Consider the following 27,550-nt stretch of genomic DNA (forward strand, 5'->3'; position numbering starts at 1 on the left):
CCAGTGAAAACAATCCTTACTTCTCATACAATCCTAATCCCTCCTCATGCACCAGTCCCACCATCCCTAGAAGCAGCCTGGTAAACCTTTGCTGCACTCCCTTGAGAGCAAGAACATCCTTTCTCAGAAAAGGAGACCAAAACTGCACTCAATATTCTAGCTGTGGCCCCACCAAGGCCCTGTATAACTGCAACAATGTGGATATGCTGGCATTGGACTGGGGTAAACACAGTAAAAAGTGTGACAACACCAGGTTTAAGTCCAACCGATTTATTTGATAGTAAATTCACTAGCTTTCGAGGTTACCCCCTTCGTCAGGTGAATGGAGAGTTCTGGCCTCAGACAGAGCATATAAAACACAGACAGTTTACAGATTACTGATTAGAACGCGAATCTTTACACCTAACCTGCTGTTCAAGTCTCGAAGTGGCTAACAATGTGAGTGGAAGGAGCACTGATCACAGGTTAAAGAGATGTGTATTAGAACATAGAACATTACAGCGCAGAACAGGCCCTTCGGCCCACGATGTTGCGCCGACCAGTTAAAAAAAAAGACCCACTAACCTAAACCAATCCCTTTTCGTCCATAAACCTATCCACGGATCTCTTAAACGCCCCCAAACTAGGCGCATTTACAACTGCAGCAGGCAGGGCATTCCAATCCCTCACCACCCTCTGGGTAAAGAACCTACCCCTGACATCCGTCCTATAACTACCCCCACTTAATTTAAAGCCATGCCCCCTCGTGCTAGCTTTCTCCATCCGAGGAAAAAGGCTATCACTGTCCACCCTATCTAAACCTCTAATCATCTTATATGTTTAAACTCCATCCGCCACCTCTCGGCCCAGCTCTGCAACCTGTCCAAGTCTTCCTGCAAACTATGACACCCTTCCTCACAATCTACCACACCTCCGACTTTGGTGCATTCATGGGCATTCAGCCTCTGACCTTCGGGTAAGCATTCTCCAAGGCGGCCTTCACGACACACGACAGCGCAGAGTCGCTGAGCAGAGACTGAGAGCCAAGTTCCGCACACACGAGGACGGTCTCAACAGGGATCTTGGGTTTATGTCGCACTATCTGTAATGCCCGTATCTTGCCTGGGTTTGCAAAACCTCACTTACTGTACTGTCTGGAGACAATACACATCTCTTTAACCTGTGATCAGTGTGCCTTCCACTCACATTGTTAGCCACTTCAAGAGTTGAACAGCAGGTTAGGTGTAAAGATTCGCGTTCTAATCAGTAATCTGTAAACTGTCTGTGCTTCATATGCTCTGTCTGAGGCCAGAACTCTCCATTCACCTGATGAAGGGGGTAACCTCAAAAGCTAGTGAGTTTACTATCAAATAAATCGGTTGGACTTAAACCTGGTGTTGTCACACTTTTTACTGTAACTGAAACAACACATCCCTGCTCCTGTACTTGCAATGAAGTCTAACATGCCATTTGCGCCTTTACCACCTACAGCACCTGCATGCTTACCTTCAGTGACTGATGCACAAAGACATCAGGTCCCACTGCACACTCCCCTCTCCCAATTTATAGCCATTCAGGTACTAATCTGCCGCCTTGTTTTTGCTTCCAAAGTGAATAACCTCATTTATCCAAATTATACTGTATCTGCCATTGATTAGCCCACTCACCCAACCTGTCCGGATTATTCTGAAGGATCTCTGCATCCTTGTCACAGTTCACCCTCCCAACCCAACTTGGTGTCATCTGCAAACTAAGATGTTACATTTTGTTCCCTCATCCAAATCATTAATATATTTTGTGACTAGCTGGGGTCCCAGCATTGATCCCTGTGGCACCCCACTAGTTATTGTCTGCCAATTTGAAAAGCACCATTAATTCCTACTTTTTTCTCTGCCAGTCAGTTTCCTAGCCATCTCAATACCCTCCCTCAAATCCATGTGCTTTAATCTTGCACGATAATCTCTTTATCAAACACTTTCTGAAAGTCCAAATATACCACATCTTCTGGTTCCCCCTTGTCAACTGTACTAGTTACACCTTCAAAGAATTCCAACAGATTTGTCCAGCATGATTTCTCCTTCATAAATCTATGCTAATTCTGTCTGATACTGCCACTGCTTTCTAAATGCTCTGCTATAAACTCCTTGATAATGGATTCAAGAATTTTCCCCACTATGGATGTTAAGCTTACTGGTCTATAATTCCCTGTTTTCTCTCTACCTCCCTTTTTGAATACTAGAGTGACATTCACTACCCTCCAATCTGCAGGGACGGTCCAGAGTCTATAGAATCCTAGAAGATGACCACTAATGTATTCACTACTTCTAGAGCCACTTAAGTATTCTGGAATGTAGATGATTAGGCCCTTGGTATTTATCCACCTTCAATGCCATCAATTTTCCCAGCACCATTTCTCCACTAATATTGATCTCCCTTAGTTCTTCCCTCTCTCTAAATTTTGTATTCTCCAACATTTCTGACATTTGATTTGTGTCCTCTTTTGTGAAAACAGAACCAAAGTATGTATTCAGTTGCTTGGCCATTTCTTTGTCCCCTATTATACATTCCCCTGTTTCTGTCTGTAGGGGACCTACATTTGTCTTCAACCTCTTTCTCTTCACCTATCTATAGAAACTCTTCATGTCAGCCTTTATGTTCTCTGCAAGCTTACTTTCGTACTGTATTTTCCCCTTCTTAATCAATCCCTTGGTCCTTTGCTGAATTATAGGTATGCAACTTGCCACAGAATTCCCTGTCATTGACCTGCTCTTGTAGCCAGAATGTTTATATGGTTGGTCCATTCCAGTTTCTGGCTAATGGTAAACATTTAGGTTATTGATGGTGGGGAATTCAGTGATGGTGATACCATTGAATGTCATGGAGTGATGGTTAGATTCTCTGGTTGGAAATGGTTTTGCCTGATAATTATGTGGCACAATTATTACTTGTCACTTATAAGCCTCAGCCAGAATATTGTCCAGGTTTTGCTGCTGTGGACATGACTTCTTCAGTATCTGCGGATTCATGAATGGCACTGATCTCTGCGGTTATCAATGTGCATTCCCATTCTGAACTTATGATGCAGGGAATGTCATTGAAGCAGCTGAAGACAGTTTGGACCTAGGGCTCTACTGATGGAGATTCTGGAGCTGAGGTGTTTGGCCTCCAACAATCACGACCATCTTCCTTTTTGGCTAAATTTGTTTCCCAGCAGTGGAGAATTTCTTCCCCCGATTTGTATTGATTTCAAGCCAGCATTCGAAAGAGCTTGGCATCCAAGAACTTTAGCAGAATTGTCGAATAGATGATGTCACTTCAACTCTGGAATTTAAGAGGACAAACCCTCTGTTTCTCGCCAAGCTGCCCTCTTGACTTCCCTAGTTCCAAAGTTGCTCTCTGATTTGCCTTCCCCTTCCTCCAAAGTTGCCCTCTGCCCTAGCTCCATCACTTCTTGGTCAGTCTCCCCCACAGTGTTCTCCAGACTGCCAACCCCACCTGGCCTGTCTGCTGCCCTCCGTTCCTGGCAGGGTCTGCTTCCAGCTATTCCATCCTTGGTTTTGCTGCTGATTCTGCCCCTGCACTCCCTTTTGTGACAAGTCAGTCCAGGCTTTTCCAACTTGCAGGCCAAAACCCCCTTCTATGGCCTGAGGAGCATGTGTTGAAAATGTCAGTTTGAAGATTTCTGCAGGGAAAGGCTCCTCCTCCGACGGGCTCAACAGCAAATGTGGGAGAGGAACTATCTTGATTGGAAGAACAGCAAACATTGGCATCTGCAAGCACGTGAAGATAGAGACCCTGATGTACGTGGAACCACTTCTAACCATGCTTCCTGTTGCTCCAACCACACACTTCACCCACCCCTTGCCCCTGATGCATCGACTGCTTTCACCCTGCTCTTGGTCTGCACCAAACAGCTACCACCCCTAGATGGAGCCTGGTCACTGTAATTACTGCACTGTAATTTGTAAAATTATACAATGTACATTATTTTTTATATATTGTATGTTTCAGCTTGGACTGTAGTACTGTATGTGTTGGTACAGCATTTAAAAATCACCGCAAAAGATGCATGTCAATGCTTTTTGCTTTGCGCTCATTGGGACATTTGCAAGAAAGCTAAATGTAAAGGAAGCAACAATTTATATTTCATGAAGAGTGCTGAATGGCAAGTGGATGCTGGTAGCTACATTGCCATGGGTATGCACCAGTTAACTAATGACCATTAATTGCCATGCTCTGTTTACATTCAAATCAAACATGTTGACCCTAGTCAAAGCATTGTCCTGGAGAATTAACCAATGAACCCATGCTTCCAAAATTCAAAGCTCAATGTCCAACATTAGATATGATTCTGCGATTGGATAACATTTGCTAAACAATCCTGAATGTTCTAAGAATTACCCTGACTTTGGTCTGATACCTGGAATGGGCAGATTGATGAAGTGTTGGACAAGGTTAGAGTTTTTTCTGCTGGAGTTTCGAGTTGAGGTGATTTGATTTCAACATAAGATCCTGAAGGTTCTTGACAGGGTGGATATGGTTCAGATGTTTCCTCTTGTGAGAAGCTGAAACTAGAAGTCACTTTTAAAAAGCTCATTTAATGCAGAGGAGGATAATCTTTTGTTGTGAATCTTTGGAACTCTTCCTCAAATGATGATGGAAGAAGTCTTGGAATATTTTTAAGGTAGAAGTAGCCATATTCTATTGAGCAAGGAGACGAAAGGTTCTCAAAGATTGACAGACATATTGGAAGTTGGGGGGATGGTTCTCCCATTCTGCTACAATGCTTTTGGAGACTTGAGTGGAAGCCATTCCGCTGGGCATCATGGACTGCGCATCTCCGGCAGCTGGATTTCCGAGCATCAGGCAGTGCCTGGGAGTGGGAGGATCCCTCAGTGGGGAAATTGGGGCGGGGTCCCCTCTGCATTTGGGCTGAGCGACAGAGGGCGGGAAGCTAGTGATCTGCGCTGGCCATTGGGTGGGGTGGATCAGCCTATTGGGGGGGGGGGGGGTGGGACTGTGGAGTCGGGGGAGGAGGGGGTGGAGATTGAAGCTGAAGGGGGTCGAGACTGGCCCAGGCGTTTTGGGAGGGAAGGGGGGAGGACCAGCAGTTGGGAGGCCGGCAGTGCGGTGCCACTGTGTGTGTGCCAATCTCAGCACTGACAGATGGGCACATGTGCAGTGGCCTGCTCAGAGCTGTGCTGCTGGCCTCCAATGGGAATAAGCCCACTGATTTTGCACACAAATCACTCTGCAATGCTCAGTGTGGGAGATTCATTTTGAAACTCCTGCTGGAAAAACCAGCGGGATTTACTCTTGTTTTTATGCAAATTCAACACTTGAACCCATCAACCCTAACCCACAAACAGAATTGTTTTGGGAGAATTGTCCCCATGGAGTTGAGGTTACAGTCAGATCAGCCATGATCTTATTGAATGAGGGAACAGGTTCAAAGGGCCAAGTGGCCTACTTCAAAACTGTACATTTGTATATTAAGATTATTGGTTGGGCTCTCAATGGAGTGCAGTTGTTTTTCTAGGTGCTATGTATATTAGAATTCTATCCCTTGCAGGTGGAACATGTACATCAATTGCACCTGTTTCAAATGAAGAAAATGCGAAATAGCCATTCTCTGACTCATTGATCAAGGCATTGCCCTGGGACAATCAAAGTCAATCTGCCTGGTTTGAATTTAAACGAAGCTTGGCTCTTACTGTCGTCAGTTAACTAATATGTTCTCCATGGTAACATCTCTACAAATCAGAGTCTACTTGCCAACCAGTCAGCATTCTATTATGAAGTATAATTTGTTGTTTCAGTTACATTCTCTATTCTTGCAATGTCCTGATGAGTACAAGTGGAAAAGCTTTGACATGAGTGTCACTGAAAGAGAGGGATAAGTTCTCTACAACCATTCCAATAATGGTATTTGAACTTTTTTTTACAGTTGGCAAATGTCTGAAGGAACCTAACTCCTAGCTTTAACAGTGATTCCTGTGGGAACCTATGAATCACTTAAAAAGTTACTGCATTTAATCAGAATTGCATTCCTTAGTTAGGAATGCAATCACAACTTTATGAATAATATCTGCGTTTTTAAAAGCATTGGCAGGCTTAGCAGCTTTTCCCTGATTCTAGTTCAGAATGGAGCATGTGGAAGCCTGAATTAAGGCTATACTTCCTCGTTCGGTGAGAAGGTTAATCAAATCTCATAGAAATTGGACAAATATTTCAGTTTCATTTTTAATGTTACATGTTTTGTGTGCGTTTAACCTTATGGAATCTTTCGAACTGTTTAGTGGACAGATGAGCTTAACAGCATAAGAAATCACCGTGACCAGCTGCTAACTAAAATTAAACAACTGAAGGAGGAATTGGAAACTCATGAGTCCCAGGTGCAAAAAATGGAACTCTTGCAGAGAGAATCTAGTCATCAGTTGGAGAAAGAAAAAATATCTACATTGATGGAGAAAGATGAGCTCAAATTGCAGCTAGAAAAAACCCAGAAAGTTCTCAGTGAAAAGGTGGAAATGGTGAGTTTTGGAGTTTTGAATTATCGGACTACTTTTAAATCCAATGAAATCTTAAATTTTGCCAGAAACTGCTCTTAAAATTTAATTTGCCGTAACCCACAAACAGTTTGCGTTGAGAGCAGGGTGATGACTGCAGCACTGAAAATGAAACCATTATTGTTTTTATAAAAACGTTATCTATCTTCTTTGCTTTCCCAATTATTTTTCTTGATCAATAGCTTAAGATGGAGGAAACACGGAATAAAGAACTTAAAGAATCTGTTGCAACCTTAGAGGAGCAAATTGTTACTTTGAATGAAGAGCGAGTGCAACTTGTACCCACTAATTCAGAAACTGATCCTGTTGAAGCAGAAATTAATAAGCTTTATAATTGTCTACAGGAAAAAGATCTACTGCTGCAGGTATGTTAGTGTTAGTTGTATGTCCACAACCCCCGCGTATTCACCCTGCTGTCCTTAATAAGGCCAATTTAGCATGGCCAATCCACCTAACCTGCACATCTTTGGAGTGTGGGAGGAAACTGGAGCACCATGGAGAACGTGCAAATTCCACACTGTGACACAAGCCAGGAATTGAACCCTGGTGCTGTGAGGCAGCAGTGCTAACCACTGTGTCACCCCACTTCTGTCAGAAGTGTCATGTGGATGACCCTTCCTGGTCTTCTCCTGAGTCCACAATCATCACACGGGAAGAATGTGTAAACTCCACTTAGTCACCCATGGTTAGAATCGAACCTGGTTCCCTGGTGTTGCTACTGTGCTACCCTTTTGCCCTGGAGATAGCCTAATTATTGCAAATTTTGAAGAAATATATATCCTCATTACCATCCATCGGCATCACCAAACTTTTATTTTCATGTTTAATGGAAGCAGTCCAGATCAATATCCAGCATATTTTGAGTGCTTTCTTTGACAACGGTCTCCTCATTCCTGATCTCTTCCAAAAGTGGAGGCTGATGCCGCTTTAAGTGCGATGCATGATAAAGCCATGCAGCTCTTTGAGAATATATGCAAATCCTTCCGAACAGTAATGGCAGTGGTAAGCAAAGCCAAAATGCAAGTTCCTGTAGCATCATGTTAAAGGATCATTGTGAGTCTGTTATTGTAGAGGCATGATTATTATGGTTTAAAGAATACTTGTACATTCGATATGCTGCTTTTCACCTCTTATACTCATTTATGTAGGAGAAATGAAGTCAATATATTAACAACATATAATTGTCTTGGACTGTTATTAATGGTGACCATGAAACTATCATCTGAAATGGCCTACCAAGCCTTTCTGGTCCAGGGGATTTATGGATGTGCACCTATGCTGGCCTTGCCAGCAACACCCACATCCTATGGAAGAATAAAGTTCAAAGCAGCAGTGCTTGGTTACAGGATCTAATATACTCCATGATTGTAATTATGATCAAATATATTCCAATTTAATATTTCACAACCGATCAAAATTGGTGTGACCTATTAACAGCATCTTTTAAGTATCAGTGAAAAATGAAGCTTGCAAATCTATTTCCTAATTTCTATAAAACAGTTCTCATGTTTCTTTTTCCATTAGTCTACAATGCACTTGCTAAGGCAAATGTTCTGTGGAAGATTTACAATCTGTTTGCTTTGTTAAAACTCTCCCCTTGTTGTCACTAATGGGAGCACCCAAGTCAGCAGATTACATTTTTTTTTTACAGGAATGCTGTTGGTCCAGGAAAGTGTTGTTAAATTGCAGCAACGCTTTCTTCCTTTGACGTATTAATTTTTTTGTGCATTAAGGAAAATGGCAGTTTAATGGATCCCAATTTAAAAGAAAAAAAAAGTCAATGTAGAACTAAACTAAGTCTGGACCATACCAATTTTAGTCCACCATCTAAAATGGACAATCTCCATTAGGGTGCTACAATGTCCATAGGCTGAAGATTGCTGTCTCTGATTGCTATTCAGTGATCTATGATGGAAAGTGAGCAAAGGCAGTCATTGTGACAGCTCTGACTCTGCTGTCACATCCCATTTCCCATGAATGAATATCTTGTGTATATTCCCAGTCTGAGATTAAACATGAAACATAGCCATTTGGGTAAGGTCTTCCATGGACTTTAATACCTGAAACTCAGAAGCGAGGGGAAAAATATCTTGTACCAGTGTTGGATTGGATGGTTAATCTTTCAAAAACTACATAGGCTTTGCGTGGAAGTTTAATGCCTTTTTAAGGATCAGTAAAAGCTTTGTCCTTTTCTGAGCTTGAAAAGATCTGTTTTAAACTTACATTACCAGAATTGAATTAAATTGCAGACTATTATACAAGCTTAAATTAGTTTCAACTTGGCTTTTTTCTGGATTAGTGTGATTTCGTTTAGTCACTATTAAAGCCAGTAAAACACTGCAGAATTGTAGTTTTTTTAAAAGAGTGCCATTTGTTGATAGTGTCACATTAACGTTCCACTGTGCTGCAGCTGAAGTTTGTCCTTGATGTGTGATGGCTGCTGAGTACTAGCATCATTGAAGCTGGCATGTAATTTCTCCTTTGTGCCAATTGGGAAAATTATTCCTTTAGTCAACTGACCTGTATAATGTTTTGTTTCGTTAGCCCTCATTTGCATTGAATTTATTTATTATTCAGAACGCAATTCAGAGTTTACATGAATTGAAAAATGAGTACCAGATCAGCCTATCTACAGCTGACCAGGAATTATTGAGAGAGACAGAGGCGTGGAAAGAACTACTGATCGGATTTTGCTCTCAAGTGCCTGAAGGATCGGCAGAATCAGTACGCATTGGGAAGCTACAGAAAGAGAATCAGCAACTACATGAAAAACTTACGGTGTTGAGAAATGATTTTATGGTACTGCATACATTAGAATTTGTAATGGCAATACTTTCTTAATATGATAAACCTCTGCATTATGGTCTAAATTTGAAAAGCAAAATACTGCAGATCAATCTTGTTCTGAAATAAAATCAGAAAATGCTGGAAATACTCAGTGGGCCATGTAGCATAATGTGGAGAGAGGGCTGGATTAATGTTTCAAGTCAATCAACTTCTCTCAGAATTGAATGTTTCTGGAACTGAGTTGTGAAACCTGCCTTCCTCTTCTGCAGATACTGAATGTTTCCACCATTTCTGTTGTGATCAAAACTGTTTTTGCAATCTAGTCCAATAGGGGAAAATGATTTCATTTCATAATTCTTTACCTATATTTGTTTCTGAAGTTTGAATGTGGCACTTCAGTATTTGCTGCCGCAGTGAGTATTCAAGTAAAGCTGAGCTGGTGAAGGGTAATTGTGAATATTACTTTTAAATTGATCCATCTGTATTGTCTGGTAAATGTTTTGATTCTGGTCAGGAACTAACATAGGGGCGTTGCTACTGCTAAAGTATACTTTTAGAGTGTGCGGCAGATTTAAGTTGAACAGCAAGGTAGTTAATTTGTAGAAAGAATTCTGCAAAGTCTTTATTTACAGAAATGTTCCCATGCAAAATTTACTTCAGTGATAATGGAGATCCTATCATGTCTAAGGAGGCTGGTTTTATGTTCCTTCTATTGTTTAAAGTATCCCACACATACACTTATCCTGTTGTCTCTGCCCTTTGCAATATTAATGATGGAAAGTTGGATTAAAGCAGAGTGGTTTCAGAGATCATTTGCAACAAAACAACTACATGTGGATTAAGATTGGAATGTCAATCTTGAGTCTTTGCCAATGTCTTGGGCAGCTTGCAGCACAGCAATTGGTACCCGGTTTGGTTGATCTGACCACTTTTTCCTGTTTGCAGCAAGGAGGAGTGTATTATCTTACCTGCAATCTGAATGTAATAACCCTGGAAGGCACTTCTGTAATATGAACCATAATTATTGGTTTTAGTAGATTTTTACTTTCGTTTTACTGAATCAAAGTGGAAAGCTTGAGAAAAATGATGAACAAAAGGATTTAATATAACTTTTTAAGGTGGAAAACTATTTCAGATGGTAAATGCTAGTGTTTGGCTCCATCCTGTCCATTTTATGACAATTTTTTCATATTTCTGCAACAGAGAATGCTGAATAATGTACCTGCTCGTGTGAGGAAATGTCATGAGCGTTTTCATGTATGTGATGCAAAGCTAGCAGAACATAAAAAGAAGAATGAAGAAGTGCTGTTACAGTTGCACACTCTGAAGAAGCAAGTGTCTGATCCAGCTGAACAGGAATTAATGTCAGAAGGGAAGAATGCTGAAATAATAGCAGTTTCATCTTTAATTGCAGCTAAAGAAAACCACTTGCAGGTTTGTATTGTTCCTTCAGAATAGGGAACTAGAGCATTATAATTCCAAGACTTTGTTCCACCATTGACTATTTAACTGCATCTTTGTCGTGTTGGGAGGGTGGTAGTTGGAAGGGAAGAGGGAGTGAACAATATGTCTGATGAATTCATGGCTGAAGAAATTGTTTTCAGACAGGATACAAGAAGGCAGTTTTGGTTGGGGAGATAATCACAGCTTTGAGGAGGTAAGATATGCTAGAAGTATCATTAAATGAAGCATCATTTAAATATGGGCTAAATGGAAGAAGAAAAGGGCAATCGCATTGCTGGGAATATACCAAAACAGCCAGAGAGATAGAGCAAATATTTAAACAAATTGCTGAGAAATCCAGAAGCAATCAGGCAGTAGTATTGGGGATTTCAATTTCCCTAAGTAACTCAGATTAAATCAGTATAACAGTTGCAGCAGAGGATGTAGAATTCTTGCATGTGTTCAGAAACCTTTTAGCGAGTGTGCTGAAAATCCAACAAGAAGCGACAGTTTCTGAACTTTGTTTTAGAAAATGAAGCTGAACAGGTATAAGTGGTGCCAGTGAGAAAACATCTCGGTGACAACGATCATAATTCCTTTAGATTCAGCATTGTTATGGAAAAGGACAAATGTGGACCAAGAGCTAGTAAGGGAAGGCAAATTTAAGCTGAGATGTGATTTTGGGCAAGTTTTGAAGTAAATACATAGAACAAGAGGATAATTGAGGAAAGAGCAAGATTTTGACAAAACCAGTCAAAAGAAAAAGGGTTGGAATCCAAGAGAAAGTAGCAAGTTGGATCCAAAATTGCCTCCTGGCAGAAGCAAAGAGTAGTAGTTGACATTTTGGTAACTGGGCAGCAAGGTAGCATAGTGGTTAGCACTGCTGCTTCACAGCTCCAGGGACCTGGGTTCGATTCCCAGCTTGGGTTACTGTCTGTGTGGAGTTTGCACATTCCCCCCATGGGTTTCCTCCGGATGCTCTGGTTTCCTCCCACTGTCCAAAGATGTGAGGGTTAGGTTGATTGGCAGTGCTAAAATTGCCCCTTAGTGTCCTGAGATGCATGGATTAGTGGGTAAAATATGTAGGGATGTAGGGGTTGGACCTGGGTGGGATTGTGTTCAGTGCAGACTCGATGGGCCGAACGGCCTCTTTCTGTACTGCAGAGTTTCTATGATTTCTGTGACTGCTTCCATTGGCATGTCTATATGTCCAAGGAGTGGATCAGGTAGCTAAGAAAGTATACTTCTGTTATTAGCTGAGGCATAGAAAATAAAAGAATGTACTTTGGACACAGGTGAGGCCCCAGAAGACTGGAGGGTAGCTAATGTGGTACCGCTGTTTAAAAAGGGTAGTAGGGATAACCCTGGTAATTATAGACCAGTGAGTTTGACATCGGTGGCAGGAAAATTATTGGAAAAAAATTCTGAGGGATAGGATGTATGAGCATTTGGAGCGTTGCGATCTGATTAGGGATACGCAAACATGGCTTTGTTCGGGGGAGGTCTTGCCTTACGAATCTGGTGGAATTCTTCAAGGAGGTGACAAAAACGGTTGACGATGGGCGAGCCATTGATGTCACCTATATGGATTTCAGTAAGGCATTTGACAAAGTCCCTCACGGTAGGCTGGTAGAAAAGGTTAAGGCACATGGGATACAAGGACAGGTAGCTAGGTGGATCGAAAACTGGCTGGGAAATAGACAGAGAGTAGTTGTCGAGGGGACCTTTTCTGGCTGGAGGCCAGTCACCAGTGGTGTGCCGCAGGGCTCAGTACTGGGACCTCTCCTCTTTGTAGTATATATAAACGACTTGGAAGAGGGTGTACGTGGTGTGATCAGCAAATTTGCGGATGACACCAAGATGGTAGGATTGGCAGATATTGAGGAGGACTGTCAGGTGACACAGCAGGACATAGATAGGTTGGTATATTGGGCAGATAGATGGCAGACGGAATTTAATCCTGACAAATGCGAGGTGATGCATTTTGGAAGGAATAATGCAGGGAGGAGTTATGTGATAAAAGGTAGACCGATTAAGAGTGTAGAGATACAGAGGGACCTGGGAGTGCAGGTGCACAACTCTCTGAAGGTGTCGACACAGGTAGAGAAGGTTGTGAAGAAAGCTTATGGAATGCTAGCCTTTATAGGAAGGGGTATAGAGTATAAGAGCTGCCGTCTAATGCTTCAGTTGTACAGAACGTTGGTTAGACCGCATTTGGAGTACTGCGTCCAGTTCTGGTCACCTTAGTACCGGAAGGACGTGGAGACCCTGGAGAGGGTGCAGAGGAGATTTACCAGGATGTTGCCTGGCATGGAAGGACTGAGTTACGAGGAAAGGTTGGAGAAACTGGGGCTCTTCTCCTTAGAAAGACGGAGATTAAGGGGTGATATGATAGAGGTATATAAAATACTGAAGGGAATAGATAGAGTAAACAGTGGTAGGCTTTTCCCTAGACTGGGGACAATTACGAGAGGTCACGATCTAAGGGTGAGGGGGGAGAAGTATAATTTGGATATGAGAGGAAAGTTTTTCGTGCAGAGGGTCGTGGGGGTATGGAACGCGCTACCGAGTAGGGTGGTGGAGGCAGGCACATTGGACTTGTTAAAGGTTTACTTAGACAGACACATGAGCGAAGCAAGGATGGAGGGTTATAGTAGAGGGTATTAAATAGGGTCAGAGCCTCGGGACGACACCGGAAATGTAGTTTTATATGTTAACGTATTGTCTTTTTATTCCATAGGGTCGGTCCACCTTGTTAAACGAGGGGCATGCACACGGTGGGTCGTGCGTGGGCTGCTCTTGGAGGTTCCGGGAGTGGCCTAGTACTTCGTGTCGTTGTGTGTGCTTAATCCTGGACCAGCAGATGGGCACCGCAACAGCTCAGTGACTATCACTGCTAGCTGTGCAGATACATGGATTTGGGCCTGTGTCTGTGGGAGTTTGCGCATTCTCCCTGTGGCTGCGTGGGTTTCCTCCGGGCGCTCCGGTTTCCTCCCACACCCCAAAGATGTGCTCTTAGGCTGATTGGTGTACCAAATTGACACTATTCTCCCCTGAATCTGGCTACATTAGGGGTTCCACTCACATACACACAGGGCATGGTAGGTGTGGGAAGATGCGGCGGCGCGGGCTCGTTGGGCCGAAGGGCCTGTTTCCCGTGCTGGGATGTTCTTTGTTTCTTTGTTTGTTTCTTTGTTGTGCTAGAACTGCACAAAATACCATTTAGCTGCTGTGTAAAGTTCCAGTCACCACATTTCAGAAAGGATGAGATTGCACTTGAACGAAAGCACAGTTATGAGAATAGTGCCAGGATTGGAAAATTTAACTGAGGAAAGTTGGATAGTTTGTTTTTAAACTTTTGGAACAGTGGAGGCTGAGTAGTCTTAATTGAGGGGTACATAATCATGTGAAGCTTGGATAATGAATAGGAAGGACTTATTTCCCTTGGAACAATTGACAAGAGTTTGAAGGGAGATAAGAATCATTTCATGTGTAGGATGGTGGAAGTCTCGAAATTGCTGTCTGAAAATGTAGTGCAGACCAACATTCATAACATTTTAGAAGTATTTGTATTTACCGCTGGAGTGCCATATTGTACGTTGCTTTGGACTAAGAGCTGGCAGGTTAAACTTTCAGATGGCAGAAACACGATGAGCTTAATGGTCTCTTTTGTGCCTTAAATTCTGTGTGCAAGTTTTCATTTGTGGCTGATGCCTGTGAGTTGTTGGATCTGAACTCCAGCCCAGTCAGCGCCATGTATTGGTATCTGCTATCTAACTTATTTTTATATGAAGCAATAAAGTTTATAAAGTTTCTTTTGGTTAGTGTCAATACTAGAAACACCATGAATACATTTCTTGTATTCATTTGATATCAAATTTGATTTTGTGTGTTTTGACAGAAAATTATGTTGCTAGGTTATGGAAATATGTTGAGTTTAGTCATTAGAGTAATGTTTTAATTCTTTAGTTATTGTTTGATTTTTTGCAAATTGTGAAAAATAGATGAGTAGGAATGCAGTAGCCTCATTCACCAGTAGAAAACATCAGAGTGTAAAGCTCCAACCAAAGGCAATTTCTGAAAAATTTAGAATTTGTTTTTCTCCAATCTTCTACACAAAGGCACACTGTCTATCATTGTGGTAGCTCCTGATCTTGGTGATCTAGCTTCTCATTCTACAAGATATGGAAGGCAGCCAGTGCCTGTTACATGATACTTCATCAAATGCCTGCTGAAAATCCATGAAAGCAGCATCTTCATCAACCCACTCTGTTTTATTTAAGAAATCATGTGGGTTAGTCAGTCTTGATGATCTTTCAACAAATGTGTGCTGGCTGACCCTTAACCTGTGCTGCTCCCAGTTCGTGAGCAGAAGACAGCCATTTGTTGTGGAGTGATTAAAACTGGGGATGAGCAAGAGATCAAAATTAAAGGAGCAGAAATATCTTGCAACATTGTGGACTGACAGATTGTAAAACTAGTGGAAAGAACAAGGCCATGAAGGGCCAAACAAGATGACCTAGCACAATACTGGTGGTTGGATAGGACATGAGTAGCAGAATTTTGGTTGATCAAGTATGGGGGCGGGTAGGGGAGGGGAGGTTAGAATATCTGCAACCAGCCAGGAGCTCATTGGCCTAGTTCTGGCCAGAGATAGCAAAGATCTGCATGAGATTTTCATCACCAGATAACCTGAAGCAATAGTTGAGTGATACTGGAGAAGTGAAAATAGGCAGCCATAGTAATGGGGAGGTGATGGCCTAGTGGCACTATCACTAGACTCTTAATCCAGAAACTCAGCTAATGTTCTGGGGAGCTGTGTTCTCACCACTGCAGTTGGTGGAATTTTGAATTCAATAAAAAATCTGGAATTCAGAATCTGTTTACCATGAAACAGTTGTTGATTATTGGGAAAAACCCATCTGGTTTACTAATGTCCCTTAGGGAAGGAGATCTGCCATCCTTAGCTGGTCTAGCCTACATGTGACTCCAGAGCCACAGTAATGTGTTTGATTCTCAACTGCCCTTGGGCAACTAGGATGAGGCAGTAAATGTTGGCTGGCCAGCAGCACCAATGTCCCACAAATAAATAATTAAAGCACACGTTCTCGGTCAAATGTAACATAGTTGCAAACTGACGAAGAATGTTCATTTGGTACCGAGGAAAGAGTGGAGATATATTTTGCTCGTACAAGAAAATTGCCTCAAATCTCAATTGGCTGAAAGAATTGGATGTGTTCTTGGTGTTATGGTGGGGGAAGTCTTTGTGGGTATACTTGTCTCTTTCAGCAGAACATTTGTGATTGAGGAAGCAAAACTGTTATGCTGAACACTTACAAGTTGGTGCCAGAGGTCTACAGGAAAATAGTTGAGTAAGAGTGGGCCGGAATTTGCCAAGGAGAAGGATATTGTGGCCAATGAAGGTAAAACAGAACTTCAGTCTCCTTGGAGGGATGATGCTGGTGGGGAAAGTGAAGGTTCAGAGCAAAGGGACCATCGTCCTACTTGGCACAGGAAAAGGCATATGAAGACTGAATTGCTCATCTGTGGTGGGAAAATATATTATCCTCAGATACAGGATCAGTGCATCATTGAGCCATAACCGCTGTGTTTCACCCAACCCCTGCCAAATGAATACTCTAATCCTATCCACCTAGCCTATGAAGTGCCTTTTGGCATCTGGGATGTTGAAGACGCGTCCACCTGGATAAATTTGGAGAAAATTAGTTGTTAACATTTGGTAATGTTAAACTGACAAGGCTAACTAGAAAGGTAATCTCAATAGCAACAGTTGCTTACACAGTTCGTGCTTTCTACTTTTCAGGGATTTCATAGGAAGTTACAGAAAAACTATTCCCTCTGGTAGGTGAATCCAGAACAAGATATAATAATAATAATGCTAAGCCATTTGTCAGTGAAATTAGAAATGACAATCACAAACATTGTAGTGAAAATTCTGAACTTGTTGTCCCAAAAGATATTGAGTGCTGGATCAATTAAAATATGATGTGGAGATGCTGGTGTTGGACTGGAGCAAACACAATAAGAAGTCTCACAATACCAGGTTAAAGTTAGCAGGTTTATTTGACAGCAAACACCACTAGTTTTTGGGGCTCTGCCCCTTCATCAGGTGAGTGGGGAGTTCTGATCACAAACAGGGCATATAAAGACACACTCAGTTTACAGAATACTGATCAGAATGTGAGTCTTTACAGCTTAAAGGTGCAGACAATGTGAGTGGAGATAGCATTAAGCATAGGTTAAAGAGATGTGTATTGTCTCCAGACAGGACAGTAAGTGAGATTTTGCAAGCCTAGGCAAGTCGAGGGGGTAACAAATAGCGTGACTTGAACCCAAGATCCCGGTTGAGGCTGTCCTCATGTGTGGAACTTGGCCATCAGTCTGTGTTCAGCGACTCTGACTGTCATGTGTCCTGAAGGCCATCTTGGAGAACGCTTACCTGAAGATCAGAGGCCGAATGCTGAAATGTTCTTTAACAGGAAGAGAACACTCTTGCCTGGTGATTGTCAAGTGATGTTCATTCATCCATCGTTGGGGAGACCATGCAGACGTTACAATGTACAATGCCTTGGGACATCCTCTCCTGCAGCATGTCAGATAGACAACATTGGCCGAGTTGCAAGAGTATGTACCATGTACCTGGTGGATGGTGTGCTCACGTGAGATGATGGCATCTGTGTCGATGATCCGGCGTGTCGATGACCCGACATGTCTTGCCGAGGTTGCTGTGGAAGGGTTGTGTGGTGTCGTGGTCACTGTTCCCCTGAAGGCTGGGTAGTTTGCTGCGGACAGTGGTCTGTTTGAGGTTGTGGGGTGTAGAGATGGCCTTGGCGAAATGTTTGTCTTCATCAATAACACGTTGAAGACTCCAGATAAGATGTTGTAGCTTCTCCGCTGCAGGGAAGTACTGGACGACGAAGGATACTCTGTCCACCGTGTTTGTCTTCTGAGGAGGTCGGTGCGGTTTTTTGCTGTGACACATCGGAACTGTTGATCGATGAGTTGAGCGCCATATCCTGCTCTTATGAGGGCCTCTTTCTGCGTCTGGAGGTATCTGTTGTGATCCTCCTCATCTGAGCAGATCCAGTGTATACAGAGGGCTTGTCTGTGGGGGATGGCTTCTTTAATGTGTTTAGGGTGGAAGCTGGAGAAGTGGAACATCGTGAGGTTATCCGTGGGCTTGTTGTACAGTGAAGTGCTGAGGTGATCGTCCTTAATGAAGATGCGTGTGTCCAAGAATGCACCCGATTCTGGAGAGTAGTCCATGGTGAGTCTGATGGTGGGAGGGAACTTGTTGATGTCATCATATAGTTGTTTCAGTGATTGTTTACCATGAGCCCAAAGAAAGAAAATGTCATCGATGTATCTAGTGTATAGCATCGATTGAAGGTCCTGTACGGTGAAGAAGCCTTGTTCGAGCCTACGCATTGAAGTTTTTGGCATATTGAGGTGCGAATTTGGTCTCCATGGCTGTTCCGTGTGTCTGGATAAAGAACTGGTTGTTGAACATGAAGACATTGTGGTCCAGGATGACGCGGATTAGTTGTAAAATTGCATCTGGAAACTGGCAGTTGTTGGCGTTGAGTACTGAGGCAGTTGCAACAATACCATCGTTGTGGGGGATGCTGGTGTAGAGTGCCAACAAATCCATTATGAGGAGGAGTGCTCCTGGTTCAACTGCTCCATGTGTGCTGAGTTTCTGTAGGAAGTCTGTTGTGTCATGACAAAAGCTGAGGGTTCTTTGTACAGTGGGTTTCAGGATGCCCTCGACGTAGCCAGAGAGGTTCTTGCAGAGGGTCCCATTGCCCAATACGATGGGACGGCCGGGTGTGTTTGTTTGTGTATCTTTGAGAGGCAGTAGAGATCTAGAATGCCGGGAGTATGTGGGATTAGAGCACAGAGGGTGCTCTGCAGATACGGATCAAAGGTCTTGATCAGAGTGTTGAGTTGACGGGTATGTTCTTTTGTTGGATTTACGGGCAACTGTCTGTAGTGTTCCCTGTTGTTCAGTTGTCGATACTTTGGACTCATGGTGAACAATCACTGAAACAACTACATGATGACATGAACAAGTTCCATCTCACCATCAGACTCACCATGGGCTATGTTCCGGAATTGGTTGCATTCTTGGACACACGCATCTTCATTAAGGACGGTCACCTCAGCACCTCACTGTACCGCAAGTCCATGGATAACCTCACGATGTTCCATCTCTCCAGCTTCCACCCTAAACATGTTAGAGAAGCCATCCCCTACAGACGAGCCCTCTGTATACACTGGATCTGCTCAGATGAGGAGGATCACAACAGACACCTCCAAACGCTGAAAGATGCCCTCATAAGAACAGGATATGGCGCTTGACTCATTGATTGACAGTTCCGATGCGCCACAGCAAAAAAACCGCATTGACCTCCTCAGAAGACAAACACGGGACACAGTGAACAGAGTACCCTTCGTCGTCCAATACTTCCCCGGAGCGGAGAAGCTACAACATCTCCTCCAGAGTCTTCAGCATGTTATTGATGAAGACGAACATCTCACCAAGGCCATCCCCACACTCCAACTTCTTGCCTTCAAACGACCACACAACCTCAAACAGACCATTTTCTGCAGCAAACTACCCAGCCTTCAGGAGAACAGTGACCAAGACACCACACAACCCTGTCACAGCAACCTCTGCAAGACATGCCGGATCATCGACACGGACGCCATCATCTCACGTGAGAACACCATCCACCAGGTACAACTTGCAACTTGGCCAACATTGTCTACCTGTTACGCTGCAGGAAAGGATGTCTTGAGGCATGGTACACTGGGGAGACTATGCAGACGCTACGACAATGGATGAATGAACATCGCTCGGCAGTCACCAGGCAAGACTGTTCTCTTCCTGTTGGTGAACATTTCAGCGGTCATGGGCATTCGGCCTCTGATCTTTGGGTAAGCATTCTCCAAGGCAGCCTTCACGACAACGCAGAGTTGCTGAGCAGAGACTGATAGCCAAATTCTGCACATGAGGACAGCCTCAACCAGGATCTTGGGCTCATGTCACATTATCTGTAACCCCCACGACCTTGCAAAATCTCTCTCACTGTCCTGTCTGGAGACAATACACATCTCTTTAACCTATGCTTAATACTATCTCCACTCACATTGTCTGCATCTTTAAGACTTGATTAACTGTAAAGAATCACATGCTAATCAGTATTCTGTAAACTGAGTGTGTGTCTTTATATGCCCTGTTTGTGATCAGAGCTCCCCATTCACCTGACGAAGGGGCAGAGCCCTGAAAGCTAGTGGTGTTTGCTACCAAATAAACCTGTTGAACTTTAACTTGGTGTTGAGAGACTTCTTACTCAATTAAAATATCCAGGGCTAAAACCAAAATACTGCAGGTCCTGGAATCTGAAAGAACTGGGAAAACTCAGATCTGGCACCATCTGTTGGGAGAACAAACAGTTAACATTTCAAGTCCACTTGACCCTTTTTCAGAGCTGAAGTGAGGGAAAATGTACTTCATGTACAAGAGGACTGGGGCGGTAATTAACGGGAGCCAGGAGAGATTGCAACAAAGAGATAGCAAAACTTAAGAACAGGCGACAGCTGGCCCAGAGTGGGAAGGCGGTTTTGCAAAGGAACAAAATGTGTTTGGAATACAAAAAGCTAAGGATGGAGGAAAAAAGTCACAGCCTAAAGTTGAACTCAGTGAATATTGGGCAGTAATGTGCCTAATTGGAGAATTAGGTGCTGCACCTATAGTTTATTAAGGATTTCATTGGAGCGTTGCAGCAGGCCAAGGTGGGAACATATGAACACGGGGTCACGAAGCTGAGTTGGAATGACAAGCAACAGGAAGGTTGTGGTCATGCTTGTTGACCGAGTGAAAGTGTTCCACAAAGCTGTCACTCAGTCTGCGTTTAGTCTTCCCAATGTAAAGGAGACTGCATTGTAAGCAGTGGATACAGTAGACCAAATTGAAGAAGGTGCAAGTGAAGTTTTGATTCCCCGAAAAGAGTCTCTAATGAGCCAATACCAGAAGATTTGGGCTATTATATGCAGCATTTCCATTTTGTTAATCACATCACAACAATCAAGCTACGAGTGTGTGTATCCCATAACTATTTTAAGAAATTGAGATTTTTTTCTACTATTTTGTGGGAATGTTTTTAACAAATTCACCCCTAAAATTATAAAAACTGATTAAACAATTGTAAAGTATCCTGCAAGTTGTTCATCAATTCACATTAGTATATCAGCACCATCAGAAGCTAATTTAATTATTTTGAAGTTCTAAAATTGATTGCTTGCATTTTTCATTTTACATTGGATATTATTTCTCTCACTTAGAACGTCCAGAAGAATTTGTTGGAATTGAAGTCAAAATATCCAAACTTCCTGACCAGCGCTCAGAATGAATTACTTTCCAGGACAAAAGCCCGAAAGAATCTTGCGGAAAGAATTTCCAATCAGTCCTGCACAAATATTTTGAAAATAATTGAAGAAATTGAGAATGAAAATCAAATGCTAGATCAACAATATCAACTCCAACGTGAAGCAGTTCTGGTATGTTTATTTACTTCAAGATCAGTGCAGCACTAATGTATTTGAAATTTCCATGTTTGAATTTATTAGTCAAAAGTGGGCTTGTATTAACACTGCAATGAAGTTGCTATGAAAATCCCCTCGTCACCACACTCGGTGTCTATTCAGGGACACTGGTCATGCTAAATTCTCCCTCAGTGTACCTGTGAACCAGCATATCTTTCAGATTGTGGGAGGAAACTGGAGCACCCAGAGGAAACCCACATAGACACAGGGAGAATGTGCAAACTCCACACAGACAGCGATCCAAGCCGAGAATCAAATCCAGGTCCCTGGCACTGTGAGGCAGCAGTGCTAACCACTGCCACCCGGTGTTTCCATTGATTGCTGTAACTTCTAATCCTAATTTCAACTGCCTCAGACTTTCGTGATTGCTTTGCTTCAGGTTCAATGTTCTAGAAGACAGTTTGTGTATCCAGAAGATAATCCAATGACACATGAATGAAAGAATTAAAATGATGTTGCAACTTGTATGCACCCAAATTTTATTTTTGAATGTTATCTAAAATGTACACCACTTAGCCATTGCAAGTTTAGGACCACATTTATCAAAATTCGAAAGAAAAGCACCAAAGCAATGCTTGACAGAAATTCTGAGACTATTTTTAATTCATGTGCTTTCTACAATGAAAATACTTGCAGGTTTAACCTCCAGCTGCTATAAAGTGGCGAGTACCTTTGCTGTCCAGTATCTATTTAAATGGAAAATTCAGCCTTGTGCTTTCAGATAAAAAGCTCCTGAGGCAAAGTCAATTTCTAACTGCAAACTGTTATGCAGCAGGAACATGGGAACATCACCATCTGCAAGTTCCCCTCCATTACCTTACTTGGAATCACATCACCATTCTTTCATCACCACTGGGTCAAAATCCTGGAATTCCCTCCCTAACATTGGGTATACCTCCACCAAACAGTTTGTGGTCGTTTAGAAGTGATGCTCATTACCACCATGGGCCAACAGGGATTGGCAGTAAATGCTGGCTTTGCCACGTTACCATGAACAAAAAAAAAACTTATAGGGATCTGTTGGCGAATAAGCAATAGAAATATGGAGTTTAATTTAAATAAATGCGAGGTGATGCATTTTGGTAGATTGAACCAGGGCAGGATTTAGTTAATGGTAGGGCATTGGGGAGAGTTATAGAACAAATAGATCTAGGGGTACAGGTTCATAGCTGCTTGAAAGTGGAATCACATGTGGAGAGACTGGTAAAGAAGGCATTCATCATGCTTGGTTTCATTGATTAAAACATTGAATATAGGAATTGAAATGTCTTGTTGAAGTTGTACAAGACATTGGTAAAGCCATACTTGGAATAGATCAGATTTCTATAATCTGGTCACCCTATTATAGAAAGAATATTATTAAACTACAAACTGTGCAGAAAAGACTTATTAGGATGCTACCAGAACTTGATGGTTTGAGTTATAAGAGACTGGATAGACTGGGATTTTTCTCTCCTGGCGTGTAGGAGGCTAAGGGGGTGATCTTATAGAGGTCTATAAAATAATTTTTTTTTTCCCAAAGGTAGGGGAGTCTGAAACTAGAGGGTATAGGTTTATGGTGAGAGGGGAGAGATACAAAAGGGTCTAGAGGAGCAGTTATTTAAGAGGGTGGTGAGTGTCTGGAACAAGCTGCCAGAGTAATAGTAGAAGCAGTTACAATTTTGTGTTTTTAAAAAGCATTTAGATAGTTAAGTGAGTAAGATGGATATAGAAGGATATGGGCAAAACACAGGCAATTGGGACTAGCTTAGAGTTTTTAAAAAAAGAAAGGCTGGTATGGACAAGTTTGTCTGCAGGGCCTGTTTCCATGCTGTAAACCTCTGACTCTCTTTATTGGCATGTTTAGTCAGTGACTGACTTATCATTGTGTTGTGTCTAACAGAATGGTGGTAATGAACTGGTTAGACTGATCATATTTCATAATTTTAATGAGCTGAACTTTGCAGTGATAGAAGAAGGAAGACCAGCCAGGAAAACACTGGCATCTAGACATGAAAGAATGTCTCATTGGCAAATATGAGATAGAAATATGAGATGGCCTTGTAGGGTTGAGTAGAACACTGATGTATACAATCTGAGTGAGGGATGGAGTCAGTTTGTGACGATGTGGAGTTTGTGATGTGGACAGCTTAAATCTTTCCAATATTGGAAGCAAGTGTAGCTCTTCCAAAACAACTTTGGCACAGAGCCTGAGAAGGGAGAGAAAAGGAGCTGGATGTTATCTAATCGATCAGAACTAATCTATGTCTGTGGGCAATATTACCAAGTGGTGACACATTGAAGAGGGGGAGTTACGAAGATGGATCTTTGGAAGTTTCCTCGAGTAACTGTCAGGAAGAGAAAGTGTTCCTCGGTCAGATTTAGAAGAAAGAAATCCAGTGCTGGCAATCCCATTGGGCTGTATCTTGAAGGGCGTGATCGGCTGTGTTAAATGCTGAAACATAGTTGAGGATAACTGGGATTATACATTCACATCGAGAATGTGATTTGATATTGGTTAGGTCTATTTTAGTGCTAGAAATCTGACTACAAACTTAATCATAATAGATAAGGAGATACATATCTGGAATGTGGCATGTCCAAATATGATTGCTAAACTTCAATCTTCTATCTGGTTTTAAATAAATTGCTTGTTCTTGTTTGATGCAGGTAATTGTATGATTCCAATAATAAACATTGCACTGTATCTGTACACTTCAGTGATCATAAGTTGGAGATGATTGCCATAGATGTATAGTCATCAAGCATCCCGTTTATTTCATTTTATTTACCTCGCTTCCAATGAGGCATACTGAAATTTTAAAAAATCAGTTCACTGTAGTATAATAGAATAATAACGATCATTTGTGTTCCCTTTTGGCTGAAGATTTGAAGTCACTGACTGCTGCCCTTTAATTTCCCTCAGGGCAGCATAAAGTTCTAGGCTAGAATGGAATTCCTGGAATATTTGCAGGGACCAAACTTCTCCTACACTATATCTATGCATTTCAACCATAGACATAGATTAGTTCTGATCGATTAGATGACATCCAGCTCCTTTTCTCTCCCTTCCCAGGCTCTGTGCCAAAGCTGTTTTGGGTGAGCTACACTTTCTTCCAATATTGGAAAGATTTAAGCTGTCCACATCACAAACTCTACATCCTCATGAACTGACTCCATCCCTCACTCAGATTGTATACATCAGTGTTGTACTCAACCCTACAAGGCCACCAATTTCTATCTCATATTTGCCAATGAGACATTCTTTCATTTCCAGATCCCAGTGTTTCCCTGGCTGGTCTTCCTTCTTTATCACCGCAAAGTTCATAAAATACTTTTAAATTTATTAATGAGAAATTATTTGTGTTGCTAAGCAGTACAATGCACTGCTAGAAATTGTTAATTTATTCCTCTTACAGAGTGAAGCTGATTTTAGTAGGTCAATGATATTTGGATTTTCAGCGTACCTCTGGAAGACTTGTAAGGAAGCAGATGAGGTGAACAAAAGGACGGAGGAATTGCTTTTAGAGATTAAAGCTCTCAGACAGGATGCATTCAACCAAAATGGTTATGATCCATTGTTAACTATGGAGAACCAGAAGTTGTCCAGAAAGTTGAAGTCAGCTGAGCTGTTGCTACAGGTAACCAAACAGTTTTAATAATTAGCATTACTTTTATAAGTTAAAGGAAGTATGCTCTGAAAAAGATTTGAAATTCCAATGGGAAAGAATCTATCTGATGACACCAAACTTGGAGGTGTGGTAGATTGTGAGGAAGGGTGTCATAGTCTGCAGGGAGACTTAGATAGGTTGCAGAGCTGGGCCGAGAGGTGGCGGATGGAATTTAATGCGGAGAAGTGTGAGGTAATTCACTTTGGTAGGAGCAACAGATGTGTCGAGTATAGGGCTAACGGGAGGACTTTGAATAGTGTGGATGAACAGAGGGATCTAGGTGTGTGTGTACATAGATCCCTGAAAGTTGGGAATCAAGTAGATAAGGTTGTCAAGAAGGCGTACGGTGTCTTGGCGTTTATTGGTAGGGGGATTGAATTTAGGAGTCGCAGTGTAATGTTGCAACTGTACACTACTCTAGTGCGGCCGCACTTGGAGTACTGTGTGCAGTTCTGGTCCCCGCATTACAAGAAGGATGTGGAGGCGTTGGAGAGGGTGCAGAGGAGGTTTACTAGGATGTTGCCTGGTATGGTGGGGAGGTCCTATGAGGAGAGACTGAGGGATCTAGGGTTGTTTTCGTTGGGAAGAAGGCGGCTAAGGGGGGATCTTATTGAAACATATAAGATGATTAGGGGTTTAGATAGGGTGGATAGTGATAGCCTTTTTCCTCGGATGGAGAAAGCTAGCACGAGGGGGCATGACTTTAAATTAAGGGGGGGTAGCTACAGGACGGATGTCAGGGGTAGGTTCTTTACCCAGCGGGTGGTGAGGGATTGGAATGCCCTGCCTGCTGCAGTTGTAGATGCGTCTAGTTTGGGGGCGTTTAAGAGATCTCTGGATAGGTTTATGGACGAAAAGGGATTGGTATAGGCTAGTGGGTCATTGTTTTTGTAACTGGTCGGCGCAACATCGTGGGCCGAAGGGCCTGTTCTGCGCTGTAATGTTCTATGTTCTATGTTCTAACGTTAACCCAATAACTTTATTTTGTATTACTAATGTGGTTCACTGATTTGAAATGTGATGTAACTATCTGTCCTGTTCCTATGTTGTGAATTTGAAGACGCAGTGCACATTATGTGCTATGACTCATTGTGATTGTTGCATTGTCACTTAATGATTGGCGCACAATCCTAACTTGACCACTGAGCTGCAGTGAGATCAGAACCCATTCTGGGATAACTGCTATTGGACTAATACAATTGGGGCTCTTTAAAACTTTCAAGACGACATTTACGTTTGGATGCCCCCACATACTAGGACAGAAGTACAAGGATCTTAAAATATAATGTTAAGTGACTTGGGTAAGGTGTATATTTACATCTTAATTTTACAATTTCAGAAAATGAGAATAAAACATCATGATCTGGAAATGACACTGACAGCGAGTCAAGAAGCTTACAAACAGCAGGAAGATAAACTCTCAGAACTGCAGACAGAATTAAGCTCCAAGACGGAGGAAAAGCTTGAAAATCTTCAGATAACATTGTTGAAGAAGGACAGCCAGATAAAAACTTTTGAAGAAAGTCTGAAACAGCTGCAGGTGTGGGGCTTGAAATCAAGCTGCTGAATATGAACTTCAAAAATGCATGCACTAAAAATATTTTCGTTAAATATTTGAGAAAATAAAAGTTGTATTTCTTGAACCTTATTTTGAAAGCTGCTGATTCAGAACAATTTTTTTTCTAATCTGCAAACTAGAGATCGGAGTAATTTTTGCAGGATCAAAGTGGAGGTTGTAGCATTAGTCAATTTAGTCACATGCATAAGAAAGCACACTTAAAAACCAGCTGCACTGTCCTACTCTGAATTGACATGGTCCCTTACTCAAGAAAGATTTCCTGAAAGCTGAACAAATATTTCAACCAAATGATGCTTGGACAAGTGTGATGTTTTGTTTGTGTATGATTTGACAACACTCTTCATTCTTATCTGGCAGTTTATTTAAATTCACAAAGCCCCATCAAGTATTGAGGGCATTTTAATCTGGAGCTGTAACAGAATCAGCAAGATAGTCTGAAATTTGTTAATTTGGATCAGCCCTGTTAGTGCCTGTAGTGAGGGTAGTAGGAAATCAATTTTGCATACAAGTATAAAATTAGGGGTTTAGAAATAGGAGAGCACATTTTTTTCCCCCATTTGAGAAGTTAGCATTGTCTTGTCTGCTGTAAATCTATATATCTTTCAAAAAAAAAAAAATTTTTTAACCCATCTTATTGTGAATTTTGTTTTGGTTAACAATATTGCCAACTTTTTCCATGATGGCGTCCATCTGTGGAATTTTATCATCTTTCAGTTGCGCAATATGGTCACTAGGTTTATTATTTTCCCCACTTTTCATATTTTCTGAAATATTTTTGTCACTTTCTCAGTAATTGTAATTTCAAATACAAGAGTCTAAGCAAAGGTCCAAAATAAACATATTTCATATGTTTAAGGTAGTCCAATGAATTGTATTTGAAATTGACCTACTTTTCCACATCTTAAATAAGTTTA

At 41.9% G+C, this 27,550-nt stretch overlaps 1 protein-coding gene across 1 annotated transcript in view; it reads left to right on the top strand.

Annotated features, from left to right (window-relative positions):
* The window catches only part of cenpe (centromere protein E), a 152,388-nt gene that overhangs the window by 116,719 nt on the left and 8,119 nt on the right, over positions 1–27,550 (top strand). Inside the window, exons 35-41 of the mRNA XM_080189587.1 lie at positions 6,279–6,512; positions 6,731–6,913; positions 9,126–9,347; positions 10,539–10,769; positions 21,147–21,362; positions 24,806–25,027; positions 26,397–26,597. Coding sequence (XP_080045713.1) covers positions 6,279–6,512; positions 6,731–6,913; positions 9,126–9,347; positions 10,539–10,769; positions 21,147–21,362; positions 24,806–25,027; positions 26,397–26,597 — 1,509 coding nt within the window. The remainder of the gene's footprint in view (positions 1–6,278; positions 6,513–6,730; positions 6,914–9,125; positions 9,348–10,538; positions 10,770–21,146; positions 21,363–24,805; positions 25,028–26,396; positions 26,598–27,550) is intronic.

Source organism: Carcharhinus amblyrhynchos, chromosome 5 (assembly GCF_965287045.1).
Source record: "Carcharhinus amblyrhynchos chromosome 5, sCarAmb.v2.hapA, whole genome shotgun sequence".
In the NCBI taxonomy this organism is placed as follows: domain Eukaryota; kingdom Metazoa; phylum Chordata; class Chondrichthyes; order Carcharhiniformes; family Carcharhinidae; genus Carcharhinus; species Carcharhinus amblyrhynchos.